At 42.7% G+C, this 27,381-nt stretch overlaps 2 protein-coding genes and 1 long non-coding RNA gene across 4 annotated transcripts; 2 read left to right on the forward strand and 1 right to left on the reverse strand.

The window, feature by feature from the left end:
• Positions 1 to 53: 53 nt before the first annotated feature.
• Positions 54 to 27,183, forward strand: galk1 (galactokinase 1). Its single transcript, XM_075457725.1, has 8 exons — positions 54 to 341; positions 8,596 to 8,785; positions 8,946 to 9,065; positions 15,835 to 15,970; positions 16,105 to 16,286; positions 19,237 to 19,387; positions 19,484 to 19,646; positions 26,552 to 27,183. The coding sequence occupies exons 1-8, from the start codon at positions 177 to 179 to the stop codon at positions 26,624 to 26,626; spliced, it is 1,182 nt and encodes a 393-aa protein (XP_075313840.1). The 5' UTR covers positions 54 to 176; the 3' UTR covers positions 26,627 to 27,183.
• LOC142374145 (uncharacterized) lies at positions 11,526 to 12,506 on the reverse strand. Of its 2 annotated transcripts, XR_012768652.1 has the most exons (5): positions 12,351 to 12,506; positions 12,179 to 12,231; positions 11,984 to 12,081; positions 11,806 to 11,894; positions 11,527 to 11,689 (listed from the first exon to the last, which is right to left on the reverse strand). It is a non-coding gene; the product is annotated as an uncharacterized LOC142374145 (long non-coding RNA). The 2 variants fall into 2 exon arrangements; XR_012768651.1 differs by having other exon boundaries at positions 11,526 to 11,894; positions 12,351 to 12,486.
• On the forward strand, positions 21,285 to 26,544 carry LOC142374185 (BTB/POZ domain-containing protein KCTD21-like). Its single transcript, XM_075457726.1, has 2 exons — positions 21,285 to 22,215; positions 24,057 to 26,544. The coding sequence occupies exons 1-2, from the start codon at positions 21,802 to 21,804 to the stop codon at positions 24,519 to 24,521; spliced, it is 879 nt and encodes a 292-aa protein (XP_075313841.1). The 5' UTR covers positions 21,285 to 21,801; the 3' UTR covers positions 24,522 to 26,544.
• Positions 27,184 to 27,381: the final 198 nt, after the last annotated feature.

Consider the following 27,381-nt stretch of genomic DNA (forward strand, 5'->3'; position numbering starts at 1 on the left):
TCTGTCATGTGATGTTTTTCAGCCAACCAGAGCCTCACAACAAACTCAATCAGGAAGCGGTTAGTAACTGAACGTTTCCTGGTGTCTCGTGCTGACTGGATTTTCCCGTTTCACCCTCACGGCCTTCACTGATAGCTCATAATTCCCGTAGCACTTGTCGGAGACTTTTCTCCTCAATGGCAAGTTCATCTCCCAGCGTGTCCGAGCTCGTCGCGGCTGCTCGGAGCTTGTATGAGCAGGTGTTCAGAGAGGAGTCTCCCCAAGTGGCAGTGTGTGCTCCTGGGAGAGTCAACCTGATAGGGGAGCACACTGACTACAACCAGGGATTCGTGCTTCCCATGGTAAAACCACACCACCAACAACAATACCTAGTTACGGGAAAACAGTTAAAAAAAAAAAAAAAAAAAGAACTTCTCTGAGAAACGTCATGGGGTTGAGGAAACAAGGTAGGATACATTTTAAGGAATCCAACCAGGCTTCCACCAAACTGTGACGTGGTTAGCAGCACTGAAACTCCAAATATTCAATAAATATTCTACTAAATGTGCTTTAAATGTGCTCATGTTCAGTGTTGGTCAAGTTACTTTTAAAAAGTAATTAGGTACAGTTACTAGTTACTGCTCCCAAAAAGTAATTGAGTTAGTAACTCAGTTACCACATTGTAAAAGTAATTAGTTACTCAGCAAAGTAACTGTGGCGTTATTTTTTATGTTCTATAACGCTGTTACGTTCTATAACATCTTTAACATCAAATACGTTTATATTAACTGATAGAAGAATAAAAACACTATATACAGTCATTTAGAACATTCTGTATTTATTTGAACTCAATAGATTGCAGCCTGCCATGTAATGCATAGAAATAAAAACATAAATATTGAATATAAAATGGTGATGGTGGTCACCTGTTTCTGACCTGAAAAATCGAGTGTTGTTTGTTTTCGAGTGGCTCACGCCAGCTGCATTTGGGCTTGGGGTTGGGTTAGCTAGCTGCATTTGGGCTTGGGGTTGGGTTAGCTAGCTGCATGTTACCATGGAGACGGCGCCGCGGATGGCTGCCTCGGTACTTCGCTCTCTCGTGTTTTTTACGTTTTTGTGCATTTGTCGTGTTTTCTGTGCTCCTTCTCTGGTCACTTACTCCAGAGAAGAACTCCTAAACATTGGTATAACCACCAGCAAAGTTTTTTCTTCGGTTCTCATCGATCCGGAAAACTTAACAGAACTACTCATTGGAGGAGCAGCAGCTCTCTGTGGTCTCCGCTGGAGACGCCGGACACATCGGGGGAAGCGAGCCGGCGCACTTGTCAGATTGCGGCAGCGGGGGTTTCGCACTGCGCTCCCGTCTATTCACCTGGCCAACGTCCGCTCTCTGGCGAACAAGGTGGACGAACTGCAGCTCCTCAATACAACCAACACGGACTTCAACAGATCTGCTGCCTTGTGCTTCACCGAAACCTGGCTCGGTGAGCACATCCCGGACACTGCTCTCTACCTGCCTGGATTTCACCTGCACCGAGCGGACCGGATAACGGAGCTTACGGGGAAAACGAGGGGAGGCGGAATCTGCTTTTACATTAACGAAGGTTGGTGTACTGATGTCACGGTCCTAAACAAATCATGCAGTCCTCAACTAGAAACACTCTTCATCAACTGTAAACCGTTCTATTCGCCGCGGGAGTTTTCCTCGTTTGTTCTGGTCGGAGTCTACATCCCTCCTCAGGCCTGTGTTACTGAGGCGTTACAACACCTGGCCGACCAGATTAATAACGTGGAGAAAAAACACCCGGACTCTCTGCTCATTGTTTTGGGGGACTTTAACAGAGCAAACCTCAGCCACGAACTGCCAAAATATAAACAGCATATTAAGTGTCCCACCAGGGACACAAACACTTTGGACCACTGTTTTTAAGAACTCATATAACTCTGTCCCCCGTGCAGCCCTTTGACTCTCTGACCACTGCATGGTTCATCTTATCCTGACCTACAGGCAGAAGCTGAAATCTGCTAAGCCTGTGGTCAAGACGGTGAGGAGATGGACCAACAACGCCAAAGTGGAATTACAAGCCTGCTTTGACTGCACTGATTGGAGTGTTTTTGAGACTGCAGCCTCAGACCTGCATGAACTGACTGATACCGTGACATCTTACATCAGCTTTTGTGAGGACATGTGTGTGCCCACCAAAACCTTCCGCACATACAGCAACAACAAACCCTGGTTCACTGCAAAACTCAGGCAACTTCGTCAGGCCAAGGAGGAGGCCTACAGAAGTGGGGACAGAGTCCTCTACAACCAGGCCAGAAACACGCTGACAATGGAGGTGAAAGCAGCCAAGAGGAGCTACGCTGAAAAGATTAAAAACAGCCTTTCAGCCAACGATCCAGCGTCAGTGTGGAGAGGCCTGCAGTCCATCACCAACTACAGGAGACCATCCCCAAACACTGCAGCGAATCATCAACTGGCTGACGAGCTGAATGTGTTCTACTGCAGGTTTGACACATTCACACCTCTCCACCTCCCCCCCCCCCATTGACATCACCTGCCACTCTGCCACCTCTCCCCTCTGACCCCCCACCAGCACTCACGATCTGTGAAGAGGATGTTCTGTCAGTCTTTCACAGACAAAAGATCAGGAAGGCACCCGGCCCAGACGGTGTGTCACCTTCCTGCCTGAAGGTCTGCGCTGACCAACTGGCCCCCATCTTCACCCGGATCTTCAACAGATCCCTGGAGCTGTGCGAAGTCCCCTCATGCTTCAAACTCTCCACAATAATCCCGGTCCCCAAGAAACCCACCATCACAGGACTGAACGACTACAGGCCTGTTGCCCTCACATCTGTAGTCATGAAGTCCTTCGAGAGACTGGTGTTGGGGTACCTGAAGGACATTACAGACCCCCTGCTGGACCCCCTGCAGTTCGCCTACCGAGCGAACAGGTCAGCGGATGATGCCGTTAACATGGGACTGCACTACATCCTGCAACACCTCGACTCTGCAGGGACGTACGCCAGGATCCTGTTTGTCGACTTCAGTTCGGCGTTCAACACCATCGTCCCAGCCATCCTCCGCACCAAACTCACCCAGCTCACTGTGCCCTCCTCCACCTGTCAGTGGATTACAAACTTCCTGACTGACAGGAAGCAGCAGGTGAGGCTGAGGAGCATCACATCCAGCACCCGGACCATCAGCACAGGTGCCCCCCAGGGGTGTGTACTCTCCCCACTGCTCTTCTCCCTTTACACCAACGACTGCACCTCAAGAGACCCGTCTGTTAAACTCCTGAAGTTTGCAGATGACACAACAGTCATCGGCCTCATCCGGGACGGTGATGAGTCTGCATACAGACGGGAGGTTGAACGGCTGGTCTGCTGGTGTGGTCAGAACAATCTGGAGTAGGGGTGGGCGATATGTATCGTTTGCGAAATTATCGTGAATGTTGTTTTGACGATGAGTAATTTGCAATATCGAGATATAGGCAAAAAAAAAAAAAAAAAAAATTTTTTTTTTTTTCCAATCGCCAAAAAGTGCGGCGCCAGTGGTCCTCTGCCCTTACCACAGCGCCACGCCACGCCCTGCTTTGAACGCTCTAATTTTTTCAAAGTAAACGCTTCGGACCCCGCGGGACACTCAGCTAAGAGCATCGAGGGGGCGCCGAGAGGCAGGGGCTGGGACAGCGAGAGGCAGGGGCTGGGACAGCGAGAGGCAGGGGCTGGGACAGACAGTAGCTCGCCTCGCGGCGGACCGTCAGCTCGATCCCGAGATCCAACAACGAGCTTTTTAACTGCAGCAACTTTAAGATACGCTATTGGAGCTGGAATTACCGCGGCTGCTGGCACCAGACTTGCCCTTCAATTGATCCCCGTTAAAGGATTACAGTGTTTCCCACAGAATTTTTGGAAACTATGGGGGGGGGGGGGGGGGGGGTAAATTCACGCGGCGTAAATTTGTGCGACTGCAGATTTTATTTTATTTGATTGATTTGCACACATTCATTCAAATATAACAAAAAAATACACAATAAAACACAACAAATTAAAAAAAAGGAATGTGTGCTGGAGATGTCAGAAACCCTTGTGGGCTTATGAGGAAACCTCATCTTGTCATTAAAACCCAATGATAACAATTGTAATAGAAAATATTTACAGGTTAAAACTAAACTTCATGAAAAATATGAATGGATCATATACAGTGAGGACTTATGCCTTTTTGAGAAACTTGAAAAGGTTTTCCTTGATAACAAAGGGTGTGGGAAGTACACAATGAGTTCAGGAACACATCAGAAGTGGTTTGGTGTTGATATGTTTAAAAACAAGAGAGCTATTACAAAATAAAAATCTAAAATGGAATTAACTATGCACACTGAGTAAATGTTCTACCTAAAATGATTTTTCTGGAAACTAAAAGACTGTGAAAGCTTTATAGTGAGTTCACAAACCCATCCGAAGTGGTTTGGTGTGCATTGGTTGAATATCCAGTGAGAACAAAAAAAGGCGTTGCACTTTTGCGACGGTCCCTAAGCGCTCCGGCTGCCGTAGTTCACTTAGGAGTATATTCGGCGCGGTTACTCTGATCTTTCAGGCTTACTTTGGTGAGTTGATAAAGCCTGTGGTATGTTAGTCTTAGTTTTCTGTAAATATTAATACCATCCTGAGGCTAATTGGTGCAGTTTTCGTGACGCTATTACAATTACAAAGCCGGAAAATAGGCGAATGTCGAATATAAAACCAACTTCACCCCGCTCCGCCTAGTCGGGATGGTTGAACCACACATGCGGGACGGATGAAACACCTTATTTTAAACAGAAACTATTGAGCTTACTATTTTTTTAAGCAACATACTGGACAACATACTAGTGTACTCGTCATTGCTCAAATTTCACATTATTTCTCAGAATATAAATAGGTCAAAAAAATATGTTTGTCAACGAAATCACGATGATTACAGCTGACCTTTATGCACGCGCACCCACTAATCTATAACGTGTGTCAATCGCCCCGACAGCGACTAATAACACATAAACCTTTTTTGCCACTAAACTTCAAAACTCTGACATTGCACACTTTAGGACATGTTTAATTACTAATTCACCTGTTGTATAGTCATATTGGTTGGTTTTCGAGGAAATCGCTGTGTTTCAAAAAAAAAAAAATAAAAATCGCTGTGTTTCAAACGATTGGGATTCGGAAACTATGGCGGCCAAAAGGAAACTATGGCGGGCCGCCATAGTTTCCTCAATGTATGGGAAACACTGGGATTTAAAGTGTCCTGTGTTGTTATTTTTCGTCACTACCTCCCCGAGTCGGGAGTGGGTAATTTGCGCGCCTGCTGCCTTCCTTGGATGTGGTAGCCGTTTCTCAGGCTCCCTCTCCGGAGGGAGAAGTAGCCTGAGAAACGGCTCGAGGTTATCAGTCACCAAAGCGGCCGGGGCACCCCGAGAGGCACCCCGCATGGGTTTTGGGTCTAATAAATGCACGCATCTCCGAAGGTCAGCGCTCGTTTTGCATGTATTAGCTCTAGAATTTCCACAGTTATCCAAGTAACGGTAGAGCGATCAAAGGAACCATAACTGATTTAATGAGCCATTCGCAGTTTCACTGTAGCCTACCGGCCGTGTGTGCTTAGACTTGCATGCTTGTGTTCATTTTATTGTGATCTTAATGCAAGTTTTAATTTTTTTTTAAATATCGTCAAAATATCTTTATCGTGAAAATCCTAAAAAATATCGAGATATTTTTTTTTGCCCATATCGCCCACCCCTAATCTGGAGCTGAACACGCTAAAAACAGTGGAGATGACAGTGGACTTTAGGAGAAGCCCCCCCACTCTGCCACCCATCACCATCACCAACAACGCAGTGTCTGCTGTGGAATCCTTCAGGTTTCTGGGCCCCACAATCTCTCAGGACCTGAAGTGGGAGACCAACACAGTCACTACCATCAAAAAGGCCCAGCAGAGGTTGTACTTCCTGCAGCTCAGGAAGCTCAACCTACCTAAGGAGCTGCTGATCCAGTTTTACACCGCCATTGTTCAGTCTGTTCTCTGTTCATCCATCACCGTTTGGTTCGGATCAACCACCAAACAGGAAAAAAACAGACTGCAACGGACAATAAGGTCTGCAGAGAAGATTATTGGTGTCAGCCTGCCCTCCATCCAGGATCTGTACCTGTCCAGAGTCAGGAAACGGGCAGGTTACATCTCTGCAGACCCATCACACCCTGGACACAAACTGTTTAAACTCCTCCCTTCTGTAAGGCGCTACAGAACTCTGTACGCCAAAACAACAAGACACAGGAACAGTTTCTTCCCTCAGGCTGTCTCTGTGTTAAACAGCTAAAACCGGACTTCAGTGTTTCATCCTTGCACCATGCACCAATTTGCACTTCTGATTTAATCTTGTTCTATGTCTATTTTTTTGTCTATTTTTTTGTAATTGTTGCACTAAAGAGAGTGAGGTGTAACCGGAGTCAAATTCCTCGTGTGTGTCCACATACCTGGCAATAAAAAGCGATTCTGATTCTGATTCTGATTCTGCATTTGGGCTTGGGGTTGGGTTAGCTAGCTGCATTTGGGCTTGGGGTTGGGTTAGTTAGCTGCATTTGGGCTTGGGGTTGGGTTAGCTAGCTGCATTTGGGCTTGGGGTTGGGTTAGTTAGCTGCATTTGGGCTTGGGGTTGGGTTAGCTAGCTGCATTTGGGCTTGGGGTTGGGTTAGCAGAAGCAACAAGTGCTTCATATTCGCATAGGTTGATGTGAGGTGCTTCATTAGATTTGAGTTACTTGAGGCAGATGTGGATAAAGTTTTTTTTCCCTGGGCATAGCGTGCATGTTACATACACATTCTTGCCTTTTATCTCCACGAGTGAGAAGTAGTGCCGGTACTTCCAGTTAGAGAACGCTACCTTTGAACTTCCCTGGCTCATCGCCATTGTCACTGTCTTGTGTGAGTTTAGTAGTAGTCGTCAGCGCGTGCAGTGAGCAGGGCATCCTCCCACCCAGCCAATCATCATCGCATTTGCAACGGTGTCATCATCCCCACCCCTGCTCTCTCCAGGTAGCATGCAGCTGATGTGTAGCCGAAAGCCTACAACCAAAGTGTAGTGACGCGCCACTTTATATTCTCAGTAACGTTAACGGCGTTGTAACGATGGGAAAAGTAATTAATTAGATTACTCCGTTACTGGGTGGGGGTGGAGCGCCCGGACAGGTCGCCAGTTCATCATAGAGACGAGCAACTATCCATGCTCACACTCCCTTCCGGGATGAGTTTGGAGTGACTAATTAACCCAACCTATATGTTTTTGGATAGTGGGAGGAAGCCAGAGTATCAGGAACTCCACACAGAAAGGTTAGAATCCCAAGAATTTGAACCAGGAACCCTTTTGCTGTGAACTGACAGTGCTAACCACCACACCACCAAGCAGGCCTCTGTTTGTTTTGTAAGATAATATTCACCAAAATATGGAGCAATTTGCAAATATTTCTCATTTGTTCTAAAAAGATGTATTTCAATTTCACGTAAAATTCTAATGCAAATCCTTTCACAACTGAAATGCAGGCAAAGGGAAACCTGGAGCCACACATTTCTGAACATTTACAGAGCAAGTTCTACATGTAAATCACTATTTTTGGGAATGCAAGAATACTGTATCTGTGGGTATGAGGATCAATAAACACGTTTGTATGGAAAGTGTTGCTGCAAACCCAGCAATAGAAAATTGGAGAAGTTATGATGAAAGGTTAATGTTCCAACATTTTATTTTAATGTTCAGTTTACAGTCATTCTGATTGTAATATGTAATTTTTACTACATACATACTTGTCACGTAATGACTTAATTATCATGTTGAAAAGATAATGTTTATGTTGTTATAATGTGATGTAATCTGAGCGTGAAACATTTGTTATTATTACTTTCTTTTTTTTTATAAGAATGTGAAACATAACATATATTATGTGATTAGTTGGACTGTAATACCACAAGGATCAAGAAGCTCAAGAAATAGATCTCTGGCTGTACTTGTAGGTACAACATAAGCAGCCTGAGCTTGTATATGTATGGATCCATCACACGTCATTCTTTACAATCCTTCTCAGAGTACACGTCATCTGAGGTGTTTGATAACTGCCGAAGCTCGTCATGTCTCAACCAAAGCATGAAGGAGAGAACTTAATCAAGTCATAGAAATAATTTCTCTGATCCACACACCATTTCCTTTTTCAAAGATTATCACGTTAATACATTATCAAATAACGTTTTTACATTCTAATGCTTTCAATGCGTTTGAACTATGTGTTATCACTTGATGACAAGATATTTTAAAAAATATTACCTGAAAACAGTATTGGAACACAAAAAAAGAAATTGTGAGAGTTTTTCTTGGGATAGCAGCAATGTACTCCCGTACAATTGTGAATTATCTTCTGTGGTTACAAATGTGAAAGTCCAACAAAAACTTCCACAGAAATTCCTAGATGCACATTAAGATCTCCACAAATCAGAAATAAGCAAAACAACTGTAACAATCCATGATTATTACTGAAATGGTCAAAAGTGAATCTTTCCTCTTAGACTATATCTGTTTTTTTTTTAATGTGTTAGGCACTGCCCCTCGTCACTGTGGTGGTAGGGAGCAAAACCTCTGGCAAAGATGTTACCGTGGTAACAGCAACGGAGGATGCTGACGAACCTCGGAGAGTGGACTTCAGCTTGCCCAGTGATGGATCCTCTCTGTCTCCAGGGTTACCCTGCTGGGCAAACTATGTGAAAGGTGTTCTACAGCACTACAGGGGTAAGCAAACAACTCATTACCTGGGATATCTTTTATTAGAAGGTAGTCATGGCAAAGGACATAAAAACATGTACAGCAGAAGCTTATCAGTGTCCAAGTTGTGTGGTCCTGCTGCACAGGACATTGATATTAATGTGGACCATCTTTTTGTGTGCTACAGCTACTCCTCTCCCAGGTTTCAGGGCGGTGGTGGCCAGCAGTGTTCCCTTGGGTGGGGGGCTGTCCAGCTCTGCCTCTCTAGAGGTGGCCTTCTACACCTTCCTGCAGCAGCTCAAGCCAGGTCAGTCGGACAGGGATGAAATCTTAGAGCCACTGTAGTCAAGGAAGAGTGACTCTGGCATCTGTTATTTAGTCTCTTTCACCAAACTGGAATTAGATGCAGTTAAACATGGGAAATTAATGATCGTCTACCAACAATAATCAGTCAATGGACAATCAGTACATCTTCAATGCTTTCCATCCATCGCTGGATGATAGCTGGTAAATTATTTGGTGTCAAAATATGGTTTAGCTCACTTGTCAAACACTGTACACTTACTGCAAGTTCACAATTTCCATTATTACAGAACTGCAAGGCAGCAACCAGTAATTGTTTTCAGGATTGATATTAATATCCCCTTAATTATACACAGGCTGTGTTTACATTAATAACTTAAAATCAAAGTCCAATCTAAGATTAAGTTGCCTCATGTAACCACTGCAGTCAGAATAAACTGACCTGATCCATCTCAAGTAATATTCATTTTTGCTCAGATTTAAAATTTTTGTGAATCTGTTAATCTGAGCAACAGGAAAATACAACCATATATACACTGAATCAGATTGCTTTTCAATGAATATATATCTAGGCTTACTGTCGTGATGGGGTGGGTAGGCAGGACACGGATGCAAACTTGGTTTTTATTCACAAAAACAAACGTTAAGGAAAAGACGCGACTGAGCCGAATGACAAAAACTTAAACTGTGGGACAAAAAACAAGACTAAGGAAAAACAAAACAAGGAACATTACTTGGTATAACATGAAAAAAACCACTTAGCTTGACTACGTGGCATGAGGGGTGAAAATCAGGTAAGGATATCACACAATGACAGGGGAGCCTGGAAACTAAATAGGGAACTGGGAGTGATTGGTGACAGTGTGCAGCTGGGGACAATGACAAACAGGTGACGTGAGTGACAACTAATGATCTGACAGAAACTGTGGGGAAGACAATGGTAAACTAAATGCATGGCAGACAGATCTTTCTTGCTGACCTTGCTGAAAATCAAGTACTTTTCACTGCACGAAAAGAGGGATTTGTGTCACTGTGGACGGCAGTGAACTTCCGCGAATTTGCCTAATTTTCGGACGCACCTGGGCGCTTGCAGGCAGACAAACTTTAAGGTGCCGTTTACACATACCCGGGTATTTTGAAAAACGAAGACCTTTCCCTTCGTTTGTGCCTTTCGTTTACACACAAATGGAGTTTTTTCCTCCGAAAACGAAGCTAAAAAAAAACTCCGGCAAAAGTGGAGATTTTTTAAAAACTCCGTTTAGCGTTTGTGTGTAAACTGGTTGAAAGACGAAAACGGAGTTTTCAGAATGGAATGCGGAGTTGTCGTCATAGTACAGAGCCCCGCCCCTATCCACCATAGTGGCAGGATAACGCCATTCATTGTTTATCTGGCAAGCATGGAGGTACTAGCAGCATTTATTTTGTTGAGAGCTATACTCGCTTGTGTGATTTTGAAAATTACAGTCATACAATGTATTGAACAACAAAGGCGCATTACGGCGCGGAGGGCAACAATTGCGGAGCTTCTGTTGGCAGACAGAGCCCGGCCATACCACCGCCAGCGACGGCGATTCTGAATTAGACCCGGACGGACTGCTTTATGGTGGGAAAATTTTGAAAATGGCTTTGTTGTCCCGGAGGAATGGAGGGAAAATTTCAGGATGTCACGATTTTCACTCCTTTCCCTAGCAGAACTGCTACGCCCGCACATCCAGGGTGAGAGTACTCACATGCGCGCTTCTGTTGATGTTGTGAAGAAAGTTGCCTGTCAGCGGTTCTCTATTAGGCTTCTGATTGGCTTGTGTGGAATTCTCATTGTTCTAACATTGCCACCGTCAGGCTTGGCGTAATTTAACAGCTCCTGATAGCGTATTTCTCCGGATCAATGTAGACGGGGTTATTTTAAAAAACGGGGCTGTGTGCACGGGGTTTTTTTTTGAAAACGAAGGTTAGAAAATATGCGTTTTTCAAAATACCCGGGTATGTGTAAACGGCGCCTAAGTTTGTTGAGCGAGAAAATCGTCGGAAACGAACCCGACTCGCGGCGGGCTCTCACAGTGGGGTGCTAATGGCTCAGCGATTAGCACCCCGCTGTGAGAGTACCTGGACCTCTCACTGGCCTCGCTGGTATTGGACAAAAAAGGCACGTGATTACATAAAAAAGCTCTTGTAAAGCTGACCGCCCATTGGCCAATAAGGTTAATATATGCATACTTTATATGGGCATATCATTCAGCAATTATGATTAATAATTGTGATTATGATTACTAATATTCCTGGGATGTTTGTGTACTTCATATATTCACGTCATTCTTATAAGCTGCACTATGACTAGGCTAATGCAGGCATGAATGACGTGAATCTATTGAGAATGAAAAAGGAAACTTTTTTTTTTTTTTTAAAGCGCTTTTATTGCCACACCACACAATGTACATAGCTTACATTGTAATAAGAACCATGTTGATAATAAAGAATTGAAAACTATACACACACACACTGCTGTAGCCTACAATATACACAATAAGCCTAAATGCCGCCGTTTGGAATCCGCATTCTTTGCATTACTCCGGTCCCTGCAGGGTCTGCGGGAGTGGTCAGACGTCCTCATCCTGGATCAGAAGCTGGCTTCTGGGAGCTGTTGGAATAACCAATAAATAATCAAAACATAGTCTATCCATGCACAGCATATTGACAACTTGTCTATAAAGTAACGAAAGTCATATTGACAGCGTATATGTTCTTACTCTCTTTCACTCTTCTGTGGTGAGACTGTGAGTATTTCGGGTTGGCTTCAAGACGCGCCTGTAGCACAGCACACAGGTCCGTCACGCAGCTAAAAAACAACAACAAGAGGAATGAATAAAATGACCAGTGCTTAAAAGTATCAGTGCCAGAGCCGTGGTAAAAGTCAGCGCCGCTCACCCTCGATAGTGTCCCCGTCTACCTCTCTGAAGTTCGGACTGTTTGCCACCGCCTCCTTCAAGCGACTCGTTACATCCATATTGTGAGGTGACAGTAGCCTGTAAAAACAACAGGCCTATGGTTAATAAAAAAAACTGCATTAACGTAACATCGGGTCCAACTCAACTAGATATTAGAACATTCACTTATTCTTACCCTTGACCTGGATTATAATGCCACGGTGAGTTATGCAGGCAGCGAACTGCTTCCTATAAATTGAAAACACGAAATTCATTTTTTTAAATAAAGCAACTCACACTGGTTTTCACGTGATGGAGACAATTAAGTTGAGTTTAGCCTAAAGCCACAGTCAATAACCTACTCTTACCGCGATTTTCGGATTCTGTATCCGCCTTCTCTTGGGGGTGCGCTCTTCAACTTCTCTGGAATGTAACTCCAGTCCGTTCTCGACGGCCGTCTTGCCTCCAACCTAGCGAATCTCTGGTCGATTCCCTCCAGAACCCTCTCCACGACCGTATCCACAGTGCTGGACACCATATGAGACATTCCGGTCATAGCATTCAACAGGACTTTCATTTTATCTGCCTGTAAGCAAGTGAGAAAGTAAGTTTAAAATACAGCACATTTAAAATCAGCGAGAACTGTCCCAAGTGCTGTACAGTGTCAACAAGACTAAAATTAAACAATCAAATGGTCATGTGCAAGTAGAAAAAAACACACAAACCTGTAGACCCGCAGAGAGTTGCTGGGGAGTTGAAAGCTAGTCGTCTTCCAGCCATTGTATTCCGCAAACCAGGGCAGTTTTCACAGCACGGGACTCTGTCTGCCTTTCTGTCTGCCTTTCTGCCGCCAGATCTGCTCCTTAAACTTTTTGTTTACACTGCACGACACAATGTTTCTCATACGTGATTGAACGAGAGCTTATGCGAGCCGTTAAGCTCCACCAATCATATGCGTATACGTCATTACACGGAGTACTCGCGAGACAACCTCCCGTCCTTTTGCTATTTAATGTTGTCTGACCACAGCTGGCAATTTGCACTGTTTTGACACAAAAATGGACTCTGCAAGGACAAAGAAAAGACCTCGGCGATATTGTGACCATTGTGACTGAGAATTAAGCCATACACAATAAAACACTGAGCGCACTACTGCACATTATGTATACAGGCCAGATTTCTATATTTTTATTTCTATTTTATTTAAGAAACCTTTTAGAATATTGCTGTTGCATGCTTATTTTATCTTTATCTTATCTTTATTATTATACATTTGGACATCCAGTGCGGGCAACAAAGAAAATAATTTCATTGTTCAGGGAAACACGTTTCTAACTGCACACATGACAATAAACCTTTGAAACCTTGAATCCTTGAATTTTGCCCACAAAAAGCGGTATTACAAAAGAGGTGTTTGGGAGAAAAAAACCCAGATATGCATCACCTGTCACCAGCAGACAGCGTGCACCTCTTCTTTTTCAAGACAACACAGCAACAAACTTGGCTGGAGTTGGAGGTGATAGTGATGAACGTGTAGAAACAGGCCTGCCCACCCCCCACCTCACCTCACCCCACCCCACTTGAAAATGACTGTGGCAGCTCCTGACCTGATCACTGGCATTTACATATTAAAGGCTCTCCTAAGTAGGGGAGGGGAGGGGGGCATGGGGGAGCAGTTGCCAGGTCAATTTGCGACAATTTGGGCCAAGTTTTCACTTTTACCACCGCAAATGCAGGGGCTCAACGTATGCGGACATGTAAGGGGCCACATACATCCACAAATCCCTCTTTTCATGCAGTGTTTGAATATCTTGATGATAAAATGGCTTTAAAGTGGACTTATGATAGAAAAATCCCTTTTTTCTTTTTTTTTGAGAGCATATATTTAAGTGAACAACTCCCCCCAAAATGTTTGAAGGTTCATTACCAATGAGCTGTTCTGATTTTCTAAAGTTCACTGGTCTCCCGTGCTATGCTTCAGCCTCTGACCCCCGTCTGCTGGAATCCAACCTGCTAGTATGACGGAGCCAACTTTACTTGGAAATGTCCTGTTGTCAGCTGTATCTTATATCCAGCAGCAGCCTCAGAGGATATAAGAGCTCATTGGATAAACTGTATTTGAGGGAAATGTTCAAGCGAGAGTTAGCAAAAGGCAGTGTAATGCTGGACTTGCGAAGGAACTGTCCCACAAAGAGGGATCAGTATAAAATCTCAGTACCTAAACTTTACACAAAGGAAATTCCTGAGAAAGAATTAATCCAACCATCCATTTGAACCACTGGAGCCTATCCCAGCTGCCATCAGGCAAAAGTCAGGGTACACAATCTGGACAGGGCCACACAGACAAATGATCCTGTGGGTCACTTAGCTGCTTAGCTGTTGTTGTCCTGGTAAGGAAAAGCCAAGTCTTTCTCCAATGCAAGCACAGGAAGGGGTTGGGTAGCTGCTCTCTCCACCCCTCTGAACGGCCTCTTTTCAGGAGATGTTTCAGTAGGGGTCAGAGAAGCGCCACTGTGCTTGAACCAACAGTTATTTTGACCAGCTTGTCTCGTACATTTCAGCAAGACCTCAGGAAATTGTGTCAATTCATTAAGAAAAGGTACAGAATGTTATCTTTAACCCTGTGACTTGAATAGGATTAAGCGGGTATAGAAAATGGATGGATGGAAGGATGAACTTGGTTTGTAGTGTTGAAGTGCCTTGAGTGGTCAGCAAGACTTAAATAGCGTCATGTAACTGCAGATCCTTCACCATTTACTCGCCATCTGTTATCGACAGCAGAAGAAGTTGGCCTTTGTGCGGCTGAGACTCCGGCTTCATTAGAAGGAAGAGCAGAAATGCAAAAACAAAAGTTTGCTGGACAAAATAGGGCTCCATCTTGCTCACCTTCTTCTCTTGATGTTTATTGATAAGGTTTGAAAAACCAAACTTTTCAATCTATTTCTTGCTGATCAGCTGACTGATCCATTTTGCTATGTCAAATAAAGTTGAATTCTCATTAAATGTTTTGAGGCATAGAAATACCCTGCTGGACGATTTGAGTGTTCATGTTAGGTTGTCAGGATTGGGACATTTTAGTTGATGATTAATTGTCAGACATTGCCCATGTTTATTTGTCTTTGTTTGAATTTGAGACTCTATCATTCTTAAGGCTTGCAAGGACTTGGAAAAAAAACATGTATCCTATCTGGGGAATAAAGGCAGTCATTCCTGTCCAATAACAGCAGCTGTGGGAGTAGCATCGGAGAGGACACTACAAACCATTCTAGCGGTTATAGGATTTTATAATGTAAAAGGGATTTATAACTAATTTGTGCTTTGGCAGTCCACCTCCTTGCCATGGCTGAGGTGCCCTTGAGCAAGGCACCGTACCATGCTCCCCGGGCGCTGTGAATGGCTGCCCACCGCTCCAGTGTATGGCATCTGTCTCCATGAGTGTGACACCCTGTGCATGTGCATGTGCATGTGCATGTGTGTACCAACCTGGATGGGTCAAATGCGGAGGAGAAATTTTGTGTGTTTCCCTGCATCTACATAACAATAAATCTGATCTTAATCTCTTAATCTTAATATTAATATTAATCTAAGAAGTCATGTGTCCTGGAGTGTTTACAGTCTGCCTGTTAGCTTCAACTCAAGGGTGCACTTATTTATAGTTTTCCCATGCATATTTTGATTGTTGGTTCATATTTAACAGGATACAATGATGAAGTGAGAATTTCAGGGTTTCAAAGCAATCCCGGAATTTACATAAGAAAGCTCCAACTATATTTCTATAATCATAACTGCTCGTCTGCATTAATGTCACCTGAATCTTTAATCTGTAATCTGGATTTATTTTTTCTTCCACAGATGACGGCGACAAAGTGTCCAAAGCAGTAGCCTGTCAGCAGGCTGAGCACACTCATGCTGGTGTACCCTGTGGCATTATGGATCAGTTTGTGTCTGTTCTCGGTTTGGAGGGACATGCCTTGCTCATTGACTGCAGGTACCGTAAACATCCAGGGAGAGTAGATCTATCAGTCTTTAGAAAGATAAGAGGACCGGTTTGGTCCCTCTTTGTTTTGAGGGAAAATGTAATCCACTGTTATTAGTCATGAATTTCTTTGTAATATGACTCAGGTCGCTGGAGGCCACCCCAGTTCCTCTAGCAGATCCTGGCTTGGTCATCCTTATTACCAACTCCAATGTAAGGCACTCTCTGACTGGCAGTGAATACCCAATGAGACGCAGCCAGTGTGAGAATGCCGCCTCAGCACTGGGGAAAGACAGTCTCAGGGATGCCACCATGAAAGACTTAGAAGGTTTGGAGCATTTTTATGGGTACTCTGCCCTAATCCAGTTTGCCCCACAGTCAGTGGGGTTACATGGCACTGAAAGGATCGGATAATTGGCTAAATTACAATAAGAATGAGTAGAGCAAGGGTAATTATCCTTGGATATATGGCGGTGAATGAATGGAATCAAACTCAGGCATTGGAGAAAGATGGAGAACGCAGAGCAAGATGAAGCTACGTCCCTCTACATTTGGTCTGTGATGAGCTGCTTGTTGCACAAACGCGATGCCCAACGGAGCATTCTCCATCGCGTTGTTTGTTTCTTTCTGACGGCGACAACAACAGGAATATCGTCTCCTTTGACTTCCGGGTCACGACCCCGGGAAAACATCTGGAGCATGCGCAGAACGCAAAGTCTGATTCACCACGTGCTTCAGCGTCTACAAGCAGGTTTAGAGTGACTTTCAACCCAGTTATCTCGGGGTCTGAATCCGATCCGTTCCAATTTCTTGTCAGATTAAGGCGTCTAAATGAACTTAAAGGTAGGGTAGGAGATCCTGGATTTTGAGTCCAGCGAAGCTGCATTTTGAAAATACACAGGTAAAAAGTCCCAACCCTTTTCTTCACTTTCCCCCCTAAGCCACGCCTCTAGATTACATGAACGCGCAATGCTTGTTCACGGGCACGAAGGCGCTGTTCTGACAGCAAGCATCGATCGTTGCCGTATTTAGTATATGCTAACTATACGTTTAATAATGCTAGATGCTAGCCAAGCTGGCTCTAGTTTAGCTTCCTGCCAAGCTTCTGGACGCGTAATTTGTTCACGGAGTAGGGTACGCGCACAGGCATCAGAATCCAATCATCGTTAACGGTCCGTTCAGTATGATTGGATACTGTTTTTCCTAGATTGTACGTTCTAGAGGCCACTAAAACTTTTCATATTTGTGTCAAAACTTTTAATTAATTGGTTGCAATGGGGGTGTGAAGAGTATTTCAAACAATATGTAAAAAATGCTCCAGAAAAAGAACCCCTACCCCACCTTTAATAACTCATTCTTATTGTAATTTAGCTAATTATCCGAACCTTTCAGTGCCATGTAATCCCACTGAGTATTTTAGGGCAATTGCTTGTCTTGAGCACTTGAAAAGGAGTTATCTTTTTACACTTTTTAACACTGTAAAAGAAAGTTCCAGGACTCTCTCTGCAACAAAATCCATGTGGCAGTATGCTCAGAATTCACACAGCAGAGTTTAATGTTTCAAAACTTAACCATCATTCTATCACGATGAACTCCTCTGTATACCAAAATATTCCAGAGTCATTTGTGTGGCCATCTGTGTGACATTTTTTACTGGGTCATGAGCAGAACAATGATTCCCACCACGGCAGCAAATCTACAACAGCAAAGATGGGAAAGATGTTGCAATGGTCCAATAAAAGTCCAGCCATCGACTGAGTTGAAATGTAGGGACTGTACTATCTATGACCTTACAGTGGCATGCAAAAGTTTTGGCATCCCTGTTCAAAATTTGTGTTAATGTGAACAGTTAAGGAAGATGAAATGATCTCCAAAAGGCATAAAGTTACAGATGACACATTCATTCAGTTTTACACTATAAACAAAATATTTTTTTATTTTCATCTTTTACATTTTCAAAATTACAAAGAAGAAAAGGGTTTGGGCACCATGCAGAGTTAGTTAGCCAGCCAACAGTCTGTCAGTGCTTGTTTGAGAGATTTTCGCCCATTTTTCCTTACAAAAGTCTTCCAGTTACGTAACGTTGCCGTCTGCACAAACTGCTCTTTTGAGGTCTTTCCACAGATCTTCAGTGATGTGTGAGGGCCATGGCAAAACCTTCAGCTTGAGGTGGTCCATCGTGGATTTTGAGTTGTGTTTAGGATCATTATCCATTTGTAGAAGCCATCCTCTTTTCAACTTGAGCTTTTTAGAGATGGTTTTATGTCTGCTTGCAGAATATTTTGGAATTTAATTTAATCGATTCTTCCCTCTACCTGTGAAATGTTCCCTGTGCCATTGGCTGCACTACAACCCCAAAGCATGATCGATCCACCCCCATGCTTAACAGTTTGAATGTTATTTTCATGAAATTCTGTGCCCTTTGTTCTCCAACACCTTTGGCTCATTGCGGGTTTGTACTATTTTAGACCATTTGAACCTCATCGGTCCACAGGACTTGTTTCCAGAATGCATCAGGCTTTCCTAGATGTTCCTTTGCAAAATTCAAATGCTGAATTTTGTGGTGAGGACACAGGAGAGTTTTTCTTCTGATGATTCTTTCGTGAAGACCATACTTGTTCAGGTGTCACTGAACTCCAGAGTCTGCCAAATCTTCCTGGTCTTTTGCAGTGAAACAGGGGTTCTGATTTTCTTTTCTAGCAATCCTACAAGCAGTTCTCTCTGATATTTTTTTTGGTCTTCCAGACCTTATCTTGAGTGCCATTTCTTAATTACATTTCAAACTGAGGAAATTGGTACTTGAAAACACTTTGCTATCTTCTTATAGCCTTCTCATGCTTTTTGGGCATCAATACAGAGTGCTAGGCAACCCATGGCTGTTGATTGTTGGGACAAGGTTATAGGAGTCTGGGTGATTATAAAGCTTTGAGATTTGCAACACCTGGCCTTTCCGAACAATGATTGTGAGCAAGCCATGACCTTTTTGGAGATCATTTTATCTTCCACTCGCTTAACTGTTTACACAAACAAAAATTTTGACCAGGTCTGTCCAAACCATTGAAAAAGAGTGCAATTTATTTTAAACATGACTGCACATACAGTATTCATATTTTTTATGGCAGTTCATTATATATACATTTAGATAACTAATTTAGCCTTATACTAAAAATCTTAGAACCAATAATTGCTACAGGAGATATCTGATCACTCTAATCTTCAACTTTGTCAATCACATATCAATGAAGCTTAACTTCTTTTCATCTTCTGTGACATTTCAGCTGCTAAAAAAAGGATGGATGACGTTACCTATCGAAGAGCTCGTCATGTAATCGAGGAGATAGAGAGAACTGTCCATGCTGCAGAAGCCCTGAAGAGAGGAGCCTACAAAGACTTTGGCAAGCTTATGTTGGAAAGCCACAACTCCCTGAGGTGCAAATAAAGCAGCTGTGTACTCTGGTATTAGCTACTGTCACTGTTCCGGGCAGAATGTAGGAAGTGTTTGGTAACTCAATATCCTTTTGTCAGAGATCTGTATGAGGTGAGCTGCAGGGAGTTGGATGAGCTGGTTTCTGCAGCCATGGAGGTGGAGGGCGTGTTCGGCAGTCGGATGACAGGTGGAGGATTTGGGGGATGCACTGTGACTTTACTGATGGCCCACGCCATTGACAAAGCCATACTTCACATACAGGTAATCTTGTTTGGATTATCCACTGTATACAAAAAGGGTATACGTATGGTATTTACATTTTATATAATGGTAGTACTGTAACTGCTGTAAAAAGCCAACTTCAGGATGATAACTTGGGAGGTTCGGTTGTTGGTCAATGAATGGCTCCACAATGACTGGTTTTTCATGCATGATATGTCATTCTGTTATTTACATAACCCCGGTTCTCTGAGTACTATGAGTGAGATGTCTCACTATGGGATGCTCGCCTCGCTGCAGCATTCATTTCTTTACTCCAATGCTGATTGGCTGATGCAACGTGTCCGCCCGCCTCAGTTAGTACCACCTACCTGGACTATGAAAATGGCAGACGCCGTCAGCCCGAGTAACCGAAGACACAATCTGAATTGAAGAGATTTGCCTCGATGAAAAAATGCGAGACATGCCCTGAAAGCTTTCACCCGTTCCGCCGAAAGGCGTCCAGGGATAATCTGTATTCTGACACAAGATCATGTTGATTAGATGAAGGGGGCCAGAGATGGAGCTTTCCAAGGAAAGAAAGAGACTTCCTGCTCTGAGGGGGCGGAGCTTAGATGACGTCAGCATATGACCACATAGGATCGTTGGGCATCTAACATGGATGACTCATACCAAGTTTGGTACAGATTTAACTTTTTACGTGAAAGTTATAGCATTTCGTTTACACTGGCGAGTACGCCAAGTTCGCCGCTTGGCCAAGCCCCCTAAACATGCTCAAAAACTCACGATTTCTGATACCTTTTGTTCCCCCATCCCTTAACTGCATACCGACCAAAGATGAAGTCCGTAGCTCAAAATCCCTAGGGCGTGAAAGTTTTTCTACGAGGTGTGTAAATCTGAAAAATGGCCAAAATTTGGGTAAAGTTTGGTGAGTTTTCGAATACGTTCAGGCCCCCCCATTTGCGATTCCGCGTGGAGAAGAAGCTGGAATAATAGTGAAATCCTGCAGATACAATAGGCCTTCGCAGCGCTTAGCTGCTCGGGCCTAACAAGAACTGCAAGCAGTGATAACGGCCCTCGCAGCCAAGCGCAGCTCCGGCCTTGCGACCGCCTGACCGCCGGCACCGCCGCCCCGACGTGGTCATCGACTAGCCCAATTAAGTTAAATGATGAATAAATGTTACAAACACAGACTGCGGTAGATTTCTTGTAGATAAAGTTTTTATTTGGATACAGCTTTACTATACTTCCATCCTCAGTGGAAGTAATAAAATTGATTAATTTTCTACATATTGATATTTTAAAAACTCTAGTCGTTGTATTGCTCTGCATAAATATGTACATAGTTTGACTATGCTATGTTTGCAACATACTACTGCATGTTAAGCAAAGTCAGCTTATTTTTTTGGTTGATTATTTTGAATTTTGCTTAATTCTTTACTTTGTTATCATAATACATTTTTTGGTAAAATGTTTGTATTGCAGGTGAAGTTTGAAATGAGGATTGTCAAAGGATATTTTTCACAGGGGATAAAAAGCATCTTTTGGTGATCTGGCTGACACTTGGAGCTGTTTTAGGCACAAGGGGGGGGGGGGGATTTCAGACAAATAGCCCAGTCCCCTGTGTATTGCTCAGACAGCTCCAGTGTGTGAGAGAATATGTGTGAGAATGAGAGATCAGTGTGTATGAGCTGCAAAAAAAAAGAGAGCTTCGTCAAGACAGAGCCAGAATTGTCCAGATATTAGCATGCTGGTCTGGTCACTGCAAGCCTGCTGCCTTTTTCTTTAACACAGTCAGACTGTAGGACTGCTGTTGGCTGACACCATTTAGAATCTAACAGAAGATTCATCAACAAAGTTGTACATTTGACCCCATAAATGAATGGGAATTACTTTCTAAGAGTAACACTTTTTATTTTGAAGCAACAGTGAGAAGAAAAAAGAACAGCAGCCTTTTCCAAGGTTCACAGCAGTTCTATAAATCTTCAGCTTTCGACTAAAACTTTGCAGATTTTCTCGCATCCCTCCAAACTTGGCTGTATCCCGGCGACTACTGTGGCTTGCTGACTTTGAAAAGAACCAAGTCTTTGGAAGAAGACATTTTGACATTCCTGACCACAGCAGACGGATCCTCGTCTTCTCAACGATACCAAAGAACTATTCACAGGATCAGAAAAATCACATCTACTCTCCCAAGATGTTGAATCTCAACTCTCCTGATGACAATAGCAACAGGAATTCTCTCCAGGATCCAGTGTCATTGAATGTTGGTGGAGAAATTTATACGACAACTCTGGACACTCTGACCCGCTGCCGTGACTCAATGCTTGGGGCAATGTTTACTGGACAAATTCCAGTGCTCAGGGACAATGCGGGAAATGTCTTTATTGATCGAGATGGTAGAGTGTTCAGGTACATTCTGAATTACCTGCGCTCCAGTTCCTTGGACCTGCCAGATGGCTTTTCAGAACTTAATTTGCTACGGAGAGAGGCTGATTTCTACCAGATACACCCTCTCTTGGAGGAGATTCGCCACTATGAGGCATCAGTGGCTCTTGGTCTTAGAGGAGGGCCACTAGGAGCCATGGTTATTGTTAACTTTGACTCCAAGGTATGTGTGACAAGGTTTCAGAGATATGTCTGTCTGAAAACAAATCAAGTCAGTGTGTGAGTGTTAGATCAAACGTAGCATCTATTTCATCTTCAGAATTTTGATCAGTCTTACTCATTGGAACTTTTCAGACCAAATGTGAAGGTGTTCTACCAACAAAAGTTGCTGGATCTAGTTTCCTAAGAACTAATGTCCAAGACATTTCTCAGCACCTCCATTAACACATTGTGAGTTTGAACTCCGTCAACAGCATCAACCTATTGGAAAGATTTAGCAAATGAATCTGCTCATGTATCAAAGGTATAAATAGTTATACCTTTGATACATACATTTCTCAGTGCACCTATGGATAAGAAAGCACAAACTTCAGGCCATTGCTTTGTACATTCACTGCCTGTTCCCCTTCACCTTTTTAAGACCCTGGTTCTTCAGTATATATAAAAAGGAAAACTGAGGTCCTTAAAAATCCCCACACCAATCAGCCATAACATTATGACCTACCTAATATAGATTGAGCTCTCCTCCTCCTGCCAAAAGAGCTCTGACCAATCAAGGCATGGTCAAAGAACGTGAATATGGAAAGCTGTTCGAGCATTTATTCCATATCCTTGATATCAGGCATTACTTTCCTTCACTAGTTCGCACTGTCAGCACTAGCTGGATATGTGGTCACACTATTAGACATACTGTCCAACTAGCTGAATGGAAAGTCCTACTAGTGACACTTTTGTTGTTCCAGCAAAATCCTCGCTAGTGACACCAGAAGCTGCACTAGTAGCAGCAAAATCCATACTAGTAAGCTTTTTGACTTACTAGACTAGTGGCCCCCTGGACCAAACTAGTAGCAATCAAAGTCTTACTAGTTGCTTTTACTAGCTGCAAAAACTCCAACATGTTAGCTAGCTTGGCAGCAAAACAACTTACTAGTTTACAAGTAAATGATAATCTCATCTCCCACTAGTTCAGTTTGTAAATGTTTTAGATCTCACTAGTTACACTTGTGAAGACAAAAAGTCTTAACTGGTAGGGTCTTGGGCCAAAAGATGTTTTTACTTGTTAACTAGTAAAGTTACAAAATTCTGCACTAGTGACACTAGTGGGGGGGTGATGATTGGTCTGCAGAAATGTTCCTTTTTTCCTGGTTTTCCCTTCTCATGACCTCAGACCCCATCTCTTGTGTGCTCATTGGCTGTAGGTCCTCACTGACCAGCTCCTCCCCAACCGACTGATCAGAATATCAAGCAGCCTTGATATTTGGATAGAGATCGGGACATGTCTGCAAACCTCTGAAATAACATATTTTTCAAGTGTTCAGCCATAACGGTTGATGATTGCTGATTAGCATCAGATCTGTGCCATTCGTCTGCAGTCTCCAACGTTTATCTGCAACATGACAATCGGCTTTTAAATCTTGTAGTGTGGACCTCTCTTTAGTTGACTTGGTAGCTGCAGCTTTCAGATGGATCTCACATGTATATTCCAGGAATAAGTTGTGTACAGTCTCTTTACCATAATAAGGGAAGGAGTAGCACCCTAACAACTCATTCTGGTCATGATCTCCAGCCAAAAAAGGGCTCAGTTTGCGCTGACATTGAGATTGCATTGAGCAGAAGAATATTTTGTTATCATCACATTAAGTTCAGTGGAAAATTCCTGTTTGCAGATTCAAATTATTTGCACTTCCAAACTGTTAGAACAGGTGTTTAGTCTACATACAGAATATGTGCAGAGGTTGTATTTGTGCCCCCATTTGAGCAATCTAAAAACACAGAAGAGACCGTTTTTTGTTTGTGTACACTCTGGAGGATGTGTAGTCAGCATATTCTCCCCTCTCGTTCTAGGTCCGTGTTCTTCATTTTAACTTGCGCCATGGCCCAGAAAACTATGAGCTCTGCACATGCTCTGTTCGAGCCTTCACAGTCGACCTTTTTTGTACCTGGGGGGCTTTTCTCGCTCTGCTTTGTGAGCGCTTCTCCTACAGGACATCCCAGGGTCTGACTAGCCCTCAGCCATGCAACCTCGGACAGAGCAGGCTGAAACTGGAGTGGGTGCCAAGACCTGATGAACTTCCACAGGACCAGTATGACAAGCAGCGCTACAGAGGGCTGTTTGTCATTAACCTCGAGGCTACACGCTCAGATGACACCATAAACATGCATCAGGGCCCCTGTGAAATCACAAACATGCAGACCTTTGTGGAGGAGCTGCTGAAGGTGTCTCTGGCTGAGGGATTCAAGGTTGATCTGGTTACTCCTGATACTGCAGAGATTCTTAACTGCACCTCCCTTCGACTTGTTAAAGGCTAAGCTCTGGGTGAAAGTGGCTTAAAAAAGCTGAACATGACTATTTGAGGAATGATGGAAGGTTCTTCCTAGTTGCAACTGATAACCCTTAATTTACCTTTATGTAATTTGTCTGATTAAGTCTTTTATAAGCCATGTTGAAGGTTACATGCAGATGATGACCTGGAGACTGTTGGCTTCTGTTCCACTCTGAGAGTTTATCAAAAAAGAGCACATTTTATTGATGGCTGTATTTATGTAATATTTAGATTAACTTAGACCTTTTCTGATATGGAATATAAAACATTGCAGTTAAATGATTTGTTGTGTGTTGGCAGAGATGATGAGTAGTGTTACAGTGGAGTGACAGAATTGCTGGAGTACAGCAATGTTCTGGTCTTTCCCAAGCTGTATGTGGGACATATTCTGTCCTGCTAAATCAACATGTATCTCCACTTCCTAACAGCAGCTGTTGGCAGCTCTGAAGTAGAGATTGTTTTTGCTTATATTTTGAACACTCAATAACATTTCTGATTAGTTTTTTGCTTATTTTCCCATTTGGTCATGTGTGAAAGCATATGAGCACAGTTGAAATAATAACTTAACGCTGTTTCTGCATTTTGGGATTTTCTACATTTTTGTTTGATAAATTATGACACAATGGGATATGTCATGTGGTATGGATAACCTGTGGTTGGATTTACCCACTTTTAAGACCTGGTAAAGATCAGATTTAAAAAAAAGTTCTTATTTTGTCTTGATACTTAAAACCTTGAAGGAGGGTGTACTGTCTTTTTCCCATAATTGTATGTGTCTGTGTTACAACTGTGTTTCCAAAAATATAGAAACACTGTGATAAATGCCAATAAAAGCCTAATTATGTGGTGTACAATTCAATTTAACTTTATGTTCAAGGTAAATTAGTATAAAAAAGCCTTTAAATTAAAAACTGTAAGCGTCTCGCTCAACAACAAGGTATCACTCTGAGAGGTTAAAGACAGCAGACTGAGCAGTTAGCTTTCTTTACATGCTGTTAGCTGCTCAGTCAGCTGTCTGTTGAGCTGTGTAGTTAGCCATGTTTCTTATTGTTGTCGTGTAATTACCCTGTCAACCATTTCCGCTCACACATGTGAGCCCTATCACGTTAGGTAACGGATGTTTAGTTTTTTTTGGCTAGATCAGGGTTAGCTTACTTACAACCAGTTGACTGTGTGACTAGCCGATGTTCAGTAAATGTTTGAATATTGTTTAGCCAGAACAGCTGTTTCCCTATTTTAGGTCTTTATGTTTCGCTTAGTGGCTTATAGTCTAGCAATTATTCATTAAGATTCAAACTATTTCTTTAAATTGCATTTGTTGTTCCCACAAGGAAAAAGCCCTGTTAATCCAGCACAAAGATGGACTGACAATTCACAATTCTGGAGTCCACATGTTGACTCTCGAAGGAAGATAGAATCATAGAGTAAGATTTCTGGGGAGGTGTCGTTGTGGCATTGAATGAACAGATGTATAATCCTATTAAAAATACAAATTTAGCCTGGTACTTTTTGTCTCATGTTTACTTCCAGGTTTACGAATCGTTTTGGTCTGTTTTGGTTTCGCTGACATAAATGGAAAGAAAATTTGTTAGATGAATATACTTTTACTTTCTTTTTATACTTAAATGACACAAATATGTTTCATGCTTAACACTGTATTCTATGAAAGTTTGAAAACTGTCCTTGCATGGTTGTCACAGTGTATTTCAGTCTGCAGGAAACGGTAGTGAAGAAAGATTAGAGAAAGAAAAGATGCGTTTCAAATGAGAAAAAAGTGTTTAGTTAAAAAGCTGACACTTTCCTCATGCTCCCTCTGAACTTCCTGTCCTGAGCACCAGAACCAGTGGATTGGACCATGAGCTCTGGGATGAGAAAAAGTGCCTGAGACAATTGAATTTGTATTTTTGACTAGAATATTAAACTGTAAGAGATCTCAGGGATTGATTTTTTTATGTATTGTTTGAGATCAAAGTAGGTTGACCTACTCATGGTGTATGCTTTTTGTCTTTTCAACAGGAGCGATACAGTGGAAGTCCAACTTTCTACATCACAACTCCTTCAGAGGGAGCACGAGCTCTTACACTGTCCTGACCTTTCTTAGCATCTCTGCTACAGCAGATAAATCCCCTTTCACATTTTCAATGATTTGATTCTTGTTTATTGCTTTTATTTTATAAGAATAAATAAATAAAAGTAATACAGACTCATTTATTTCAAGTAAAAAATTTGCCCATACACTGAAGTACTTTTGTTTGATCCTAAGCTGAAGATAACTTGGAACAACTATTTGCATATATTTTTACTGAAATGATTTTTAATCAAACAAACTAATTTCATATTGTTTATCATACTAATAAACCAGATTTGAAAAGACAAATGTGACATTTGTTTTGATACTTTATCATTTTTTAACAAATATTTTCTTGAAATGAACATCTGCATTCTGTGTAAAGTGACAGGGGACATTGGTAATGACACACACACAAAGATGTGCACTAATCTGCCACAGCACCATGACCACTGGCAGGAAAAGGGAGTAACTCGGCTCATCTTGGTATTCACACCTTCCCAGCAGGACAGCAGTGGGCCAAGCAAAGATTGCTAAAGAAGAGCTTAAACAACAGTCTGTGGGGTTTAATTAATGTAATTTTATCTGATAAAAATAAAAAATGTTCTCCTCCATCCTAAAGAGAAACTACGATGTTGCAGTATTTTTTAAATTAGAAATCCTAAACTGTCATTTTGCCTGGCTATGGCTGCTGACAGGATTGACCTGCATCCTTCTGTGTTGCAGTGGAGATGAGGAAGCCTCTGACTGAACACACTGTTGTTTCAACACTATGTTA

Source organism: Odontesthes bonariensis, chromosome 23, assembly GCF_027942865.1.
Source record: "Odontesthes bonariensis isolate fOdoBon6 chromosome 23, fOdoBon6.hap1, whole genome shotgun sequence".
Lineage (NCBI taxonomy): Eukaryota > Metazoa > Chordata > Actinopteri > Atheriniformes > Atherinopsidae > Odontesthes > Odontesthes bonariensis.

Excerpts from the sequence above, each read along its gene's own strand:
- galk1 (XM_075457725.1), top strand. The coding sequence starts at position 177 with ATGGCAAGTTCATCTCCCAGCGTGTCCGAGCTCGTCGCGGCTGCTCGG. Across the intron at positions 342-8,595 it reads AGGGATTCGTGCTTCCCATG|GCACTGCCCCTCGTCACTGT; the intron begins GTAAAACCACAC and ends TTAATGTGTTAG. Across the intron at positions 9,066-15,834 it reads CCTGCAGCAGCTCAAGCCAG|ATGACGGCGACAAAGTGTCC; the intron begins GTCAGTCGGACA and ends TTTCTTCCACAG.
- LOC142374185 (XM_075457726.1), top strand. The coding sequence starts at position 21,802 with ATGTTGAATCTCAACTCTCCTGATGACAATAGCAACAGGAATTCTCTC. Across the intron at positions 22,216-24,056 it reads TTGTTAACTTTGACTCCAAG|GTCCGTGTTCTTCATTTTAA; the intron begins GTATGTGTGACA and ends CTCTCGTTCTAG.